The 6662-nt window shown below is 46.2% G+C and overlaps 1 protein-coding gene across 1 annotated transcript; it reads right to left on the bottom strand.

The window, feature by feature from the left end:
- Positions 1-727: 727 nt before the first annotated feature.
- Positions 728-6042, bottom strand: LOC149174934 (uncharacterized). The gene is made up of 5 exons (XM_089421011.1): positions 4531-6042; positions 3424-4362; positions 2869-3237; positions 1232-2343; positions 728-959 (listed from the first exon to the last, which is right to left on the bottom strand). The coding sequence occupies exons 1-5, from the start codon at positions 6040-6042 to the stop codon at positions 728-730; spliced, it is 4164 nt and encodes a 1387-aa protein (XP_089277137.1).
- Positions 6043-6662: the final 620 nt, after the last annotated feature.

Raw genomic sequence — 6662 nt, forward strand, 5'->3', positions numbered from 1 at the left:
CACGCCATAACTGCACGCTGTAGTCGCACCTGAACCCCGGACAGAGCATTGAATTGCCGTCCATGAGAACCCACACTTATATTCCTTGGCGGTGTTTCGCATTGAATGCCTGTCTTAGGCTTGAGGCATCACATGGCTTCCATGTGGCTCCTCGCCTTTATCCGTAGTGTCACCCACATCCGGGGAAGCAGCATCGCTTTGGACCAGCCTAGCGTATTCCTGAGCCTGGACATTATTTGGTATTATGTTCGTGTTTCCTGTGAGAAGAGTATTCTCATTTTCTACTCCTATGTTGGCTAGTAGGTCTGCAACCTTGTTGCCTTCTCTTTTTGTGTGATTGAAGGAAATGGCTCTGTTGCTGCGGAGAGCTTGTTCGATGGCTTCAAGTCTGGCCTCGAGCCTCCAGCTGGCGCCGATTGTTTTTGCTTGTGAGCCATTCTGAAGGTGCTTGGCCATGTTTATGAGAATCTAAGAGTCTCCTTCCACGATCAGGGGTTGAAGGTTGAGATTCCAAGCGAGAAGGAGCCCTTGCCAGAGTCCCTCAAGCTCAGCTGAGTTGTTGGTGTCCCAACCCATGTTTCCGAAGTATATCTGCAGGGGAGTGCCTTCATGATTCCTCAGAATTCCTCCAAAACCAGCCATTCCGGGGTTGCCTTTGGAGGCACCATCGAAATTGAGCTTATAAGAATGCTTAGGGGGAGCGGTCCAAGTGCCTTTGATTATGATGCTACTTTTGGAGGGGCCGATCTTGTGTAGTTCCTGAGGTAGATGCAGTTGCCAGTTGCTTAGAATGCCTTTCTCGTTGTCTAGAGAGGGAAGATCCTCCTGGGTCCAGGATTGGAGCAGCAGCGTTTCGTTGAGGTTCCCACAGAGCCTGTTCCATATGTCTTCGATCGAAGAGCGCTGGTTTTTGAATATGCGTTTGTTCCTTTCCTTCCATATGCTCCATAAGATGAGCCCTGGGATCATGTTCCACAGACAGTTGAGAAGCTTGCTTTTATAAGGATTCTGCGGCCAGTGTCTTAAGGAATTGGTTATGTCGTTCTCTGTTCTGCATCTTTTTTGACATCTAAAGCTCGCCTTTTCCCATAGCTGATTGGCTAGGGGGCAGGTGTCCAGGAGGTGTTGGAGTGTTTCCTCATTTTGATTGCAGTTAAGACAAATGGATGGACCATGGAAGTTTCTTCTCCTTAGTTTGTCCCAGGTGAGGATTCTTTTGTGGCTTACCAACCATAGGAAGTAAGAGACTTTGGGCCAGGATCCAAGACCCCATATTTTGCTCCAGATTGGATCAGAAGGGGTAGTGATGTTGCATACGATCTTGTAGGCCTCTGAAGTAGTAAAGGCACCCTTTGGTCGGTATCCCCATCTTAGGATGTCATTGCCTTCGTCGTGTCTAATGCTTCTTTTTCGTAGCTCCTTCTCCAACTCCTCAATATCCCGTAGGTTTGTGATGTTGATTAGCTGATTACCCTGTTTCCATTTCCTAAATCCGTGCTCCGTTTCCTGCACCCAAAAGTGTTGGATCTTTTCTTGCTGCTGCTCCAGCCTGACGAGTTCCGGGGGTGGATGGAGAACGTGGGTGAGCTTTGGCATCTGGCTCCATGCATCTGTCCAGAATCTCGCAGTTTTGCCATCCCTGACTTCCCAAAAACTGTGCTGCTGAATTAACTGGAAGTGTTGTTTGGCCGCATTCCATATTAGCGAACCTTTTTCAGTGGGGGTGAACCTGATGAGCTCCTCCTGAGGTCTGTTATTGGCATATTTAGCTGTCCAGATTTTTACCCAAGGTTTTTCTGGGTTTGTGATCCAATGCCACCATATTTTAGCGCTCATAATGGAGTTGCTGTGCTCCGGGTCTCTCAGCCCAATACCCCCTTTGTCTTTGGGTAAGCAGACTGTGGGCCATTTGACTAGAGCCCATTTACGGTTAGTTGCCGAGCTGCCCCATAGGAAGCTACGCTGAAGATTCCTGATTCTTTTTAATACCCATTTGGGCGCTGCAAGGATTGAGAAAAGATAAAGGGGCATTGCCTGAAGGACAGACTTAATGAGCACTACCCGACTGGCCAGATTTAGAGATCTGTGCGTCCAAAGGTTAAGACGGGATTCAAGCTTCTCAATGAGGGTTCGCCAGGAGGAGTGCTTTATGGCTGAGGCAGTGAGGGGGGCTCCAAGGTATTTGGAGGGGAGGGAGGCTGTGGGAAAGCCAAGGATTCGAGCAACCGCAGTCTTAACAGGAGGAGGCGTGTGAAAGAAAAAAATCTGCGATTTGGAACAATTGACATTGGTGCCTGAAGCTTCAGAGAAATCGTTGAGCAGGGATTTGAAGCAGGAGGCTTCCTGGACAGAGGGATAGCCAAATAGCATGGTGTCATCAACAAACTGCTGATGAGAGGTAGCAGGGGTGTTGTGAACTGAGAGGCCTTTGAGTTGGTGAGAATGGAGGGCATGTTTAATGTGGCAGCCAAGTCCTTCTGCCATTAGAACAAAGAGGAAGGGGGATAGGGGGTCCCCTTGCCTGATTCCTCTAGATGGTTTGAAGGGGCGGAATGGGATCCCATTCACAAGGATGGAGAATTGAGTGGAGTTAATTAGACTCATGATCCAGCGAATCCACATAGAGCAGAAACCAAAAACCTTTAGCATTTGCTGAATGTAAGTCCAGCTGAATTTATCAAAAGCCTTAGAGAGATCCAGCTTAAGAAGCATACCTGCCTATTTTGATTATTTGAGGGAGTGTATTATCTCGTGCGTGAGGAGAATGCCATCCATGATTTGTCTCCCTTCCACATAACCCGACTGTTCTGGAGATATGAGCAGAGGCAACAGGGGCTTTAACCAGTTAGCGACAACTTTGGAAATTACTTTGTAAATGACATTACAAAGAGCAATCGGCCTGTATTTGTCGGGAGTGATTGAATCATCCTCTTTGGGGATGAGGGCAATGAAGGTGGAGTTGAGAGATGGAAGCAACCAATGGAGAGCTCTCGACTCTTCAACAATTTGCCAGACTTCCTGTTTTATCATCTCCCAGAAAGTGTGAAAGAACGTGGTGGTGAATCCGTCCGGTCCAGGGGCTTTTCCTTCCTTAAGCTGGGACATTGCCTCGTCCACCTCCTGAGGCTGAATTGGGCGGAGGAGAAGCTCATTATGTTCCTCCGTAATGATCCTTGGCACATTGTTGGTAATTCTTTCAATTGCCTGTCGCCTGTCTCCCTCAGGCTCTTGAAGGACCTGATTGAAGTGATTGAGAAATTCCTCCTCAATTTCCTCATGCTTTTCTACTTTTACCCCCCCTTGCTTTTGAATGAACGGTATGCTGTTGTGCATTCTTCTTTGAATAGTGGTTCTGTGGAAGAATTTGGTGTTTCGCTCGCCTTCCTTCAACCAACTAATTCTGGATTTTTGCTTCCAATAAACTTCTTCCTGCTTCTGCCTTTCCTCAAGTTGTCTGTGGATGCGTCGTTCCTGTTCCAAGGTCACTTCAGTGTGTCCCTCTGTGGTTACTCTTTGTTGGAGGTCCTTCAATTCCCGATTTAGATCTTGTTGCGCTTTAAAGATATCTCCAAAGGTCTCCCTGTTCCAGCGCTTTAGGTGATTTTTTAGAAACCTGAGCTTCTGTTCGAACTTATACATCTTAGACCCTTCTGGTGGGATAAAGGAAGTCCATGTAGTTCTGGCAAAGTATTTAAACTCGGGATGCAAGAGCCAGAATTCTTCGAAGCGGAAGGGTCTGCTGGTCAGGTCACCTGGTCTTTGCCATTGAAGGGCAATCGGCCAATGGTCCGAGCCGGTGTGCGGAAGAATTGCGACTGCAATGTCTCCTCCGAGGTGAACCGCGTTATCTGATATAAGGAAACGATCCAGTTTGGATGCAATTTGGTGCTTTCCTGCTCTGCGATTGCTCCATGTAAAACTGCCATTGCAAAAAGGCATGTCTATGAGGGAGGTGTTTTGAATGAATTCCTTGAAATGGGAATTTTCTTGTTTCAATCTGTTCCTCCCCCCTATCTTCTCCTCTAGCTTGGTAATCATGTTAAAATCCCCTCCGATAATCCAGAGTGGGTGCCTCCTGTTGTTGTTCAAAGCTTCTATGGTGTCTAGAAGCGCAGTTTTACTTCCTGTATCCTGCGAGAAATATACATTTGATAGATTTCCATGAATGTTCGTGCCTAAAATGTGGAAGGCTGCCTGGATGAGATGATGAGAAGCGTGGAAATCTGAGAGATTTAACGCTTGAGTGTTCCATGCAATAGCAAGCCCTCCTGAAGCTCCAGAGGCATCTACCGCTACCGAACGACATCCTGGCCAGGCTTTGGAGAGTATGCTACCTAAAGTAGAGCCATTACATTTGGTTTCCTGGAAAAAGCATAGTTGCGGCTTTTCCATTTTAATCATGTTTTTTAACATTCTGAGTTTCCCTGGGCTATTGAGCCCTCTTAGGTTCCATGATACAAGCTTCATGGTTCAACTATTAGCAGAGGGTTTATAGTACTTTGTCAATTTAGCATACCTGCCTGAGTCTACCAGGATTTTCCCAATCTCGATCGTTCTCTGTAGATCTGTTCTTCTTCCTCTCTTTTTGGTATCTTTTGGGGGGAGGTTTCCATCCCAATGGCTTCCTGGCTGTATACCTAGTTGCTGCTGCTGATAAGCTCTCGAAATGACCACTTCCAGCTTGCTGAGTTGGATTTCGGGTATACTGTCATATGCTTTCTTTTTGCATGCTAGTTCTAGTTCCAGAATGTCTAGGCCATTCAGATCTATGCTTTCTGGTTCTTCTTCCATCTGTTGCACTTGACTGCTTCCTTCCATATTAATCTCTGAGCTTGAAGGGGGGTCTAGCTTTCCATCGACTTCCATATCCTTGTATTTCTCTGCCGATTCTTTCAGTCCTCCTGAGGGGTTATCTTTGATGATTATGGGGGTTTGGCTTTTGGAGGGGGAGGCTGGGGGGGGAGGGGAGGAGGAAGAGGGAGGGATAGGGTTAGACTTAGAGATCGGGGGTTGTTCATCAGAGGATTGAGCGAGGATTTCGAAACTGTTCTTAGTAGCTGGGCCATGGGTGCTGTTTTGCTGGGGCTTATTCCCATTTGAGGGTTTCTTGTGCGCTCGCCTTCGGCTAGGGGCTTTGGTGAAGCCGTCCTGGGTTGGGGGTTCAGAGGGGTCAGGAGTAATGGCTTTGGTATTCAGGGGACAGTCTCGGAATAGATGCCCAAGAGCATGGCATTTCCTGCAACGAAAGGGTACATGCTCATAGTCCAGAGGTTGAATCCACTCCTCGTCACGGTGAGAGAGACTTACCGATTCTGGCAGGGCTTCATTCAGGCGCATGAAGACGCAGATGCGAGCATAGGAAGTGTATCTGCGCATTTTGGTTTCTTCTGCAGCCCTGATGTACTCCCCCAGTCCATTTCCTATATCTTTGAGAATGTCCTCGTCCCAATATTCATCTGGAAGTCCATACATTCTGATCCAGACTGGCGCCCAGGTGAGATCTTCCTTATCCGGATTGAATCTTGGTATCCACTCCCTCAAATACAGGCCCGCTGAGTTGAAGAAATAGGGCCCTGTTCCCAGAATTCTGTGTTTGTCCTCAAGACAGTAAAAAATTGCTGTGAAAAAGCCTTTCGGCCCTAGCTGCAGAGTAACATCTCCTTTGGGCTTCCATTTCGCTGCAATCCATCCGTATAAGGCTCTTTCTTTCGGCCAGAACCCTATAAACTTCCCAATAAGGGCATGATCCCTCATGAATTCGATTCGCTTGTCAATCTTGTGTCCAGGTAGCTCTATTCGTGGCCGTTCTTTAGCTATTGGTTTGCATGTTGTCGAGGAGACCTTCGGGATTTCCTCTGGGTTTTCCTCTCTGTCTTGAGTGACGCTGGCTTTGTCCTTCCGTCCTCCTGTCTTCTTGTTTTCATGCTGATGCATGTTCTCTTTGTTCAGTATCTCCCTGTCGACCGATCTAAAGAGGAACGCCTGCTCAGGACCGTGCTGCGATGGGGAGGGCTCTGACGCCCTCCCCTGAGGAGATTCCATTGAGCTGCTCTAGTACCCTGCTACTCTGCCACTCAACAGTTGATTTGGTCCAGTCTGTGAATAGATCCAGTGCTGTATCGCCTGTGCCGTCGACACTTTCCTCAGAACCCTAATCGCTGTAGAGCTCTCACACTAATTTATTAAAATCTTAATAATACATATAATTTTTTATTTTTATTTTTTTTCAAATGATCTGTTTTTATGATGGTTGATGTGTGGCAAGAGTGGCTAGAGAAAAGTTGATTGGATCTTAGCGTCTCCTCCCACTAGCACTAGCACAACAACTTGGGTTGCCTTGCTAACAAGATCCATCCTCAACTAGTTGTGCTAGTGGGACTTGACTTAATAATACATATAGTTACATATATATTATCTTCATATTTTTTAGCATCTCCTCTTCCTAGAACTAGCACAACAACTTGGGTTGCCTTGCTAATAAGGTCCATCTTCAACTAGTTGTGCTAGTGGGGCTTGACTTAATAATACATATAGTTACATATATATCATCTTCATATTTTTCTTTGACATAGAGATTATTGTAAATACTAAGTTTTTATATATTTATTAATTAAATTTAAATATATATTTTTTTAATATCATAGTTAAAATTATGAATTATC

This window comes from Pinus tabuliformis, chromosome 4_1 (genome assembly GCF_031772625.1).
Source record: "Pinus tabuliformis cultivar Carrire ecotype Pingquan chromosome 4_1, CPIR1, whole genome shotgun sequence".
Classification (NCBI taxonomy): domain Eukaryota; kingdom Viridiplantae; phylum Streptophyta; class Pinopsida; order Pinales; family Pinaceae; genus Pinus; species Pinus tabuliformis.

What these genes read in the sequence shown, in the direction of transcription:
- LOC149174934 (XM_089421011.1), bottom strand. Translation starts at nt 6,042, where the DNA reads ATGGAATCTCCTCAGGGGAGGGCGTCAGAGCCCTCCCCATCGCAGCAC. An exon ending in TCGAGATTGGGAAAATCCTG is followed by an intron (nt 4,363 to 4,530) that starts GTAGACTCAGGC and finishes TGCTTTTTCCAG; the next exon opens with GAAACCAAATGTAATGGCTC. An exon ending in AAAGGCAGAAGCAGGAAGAA is followed by an intron (nt 3,238 to 3,423) that starts GTTTATTGGAAG and finishes CACTTCAATCAG; the next exon opens with GTCCTTCAAGAGCCTGAGGG.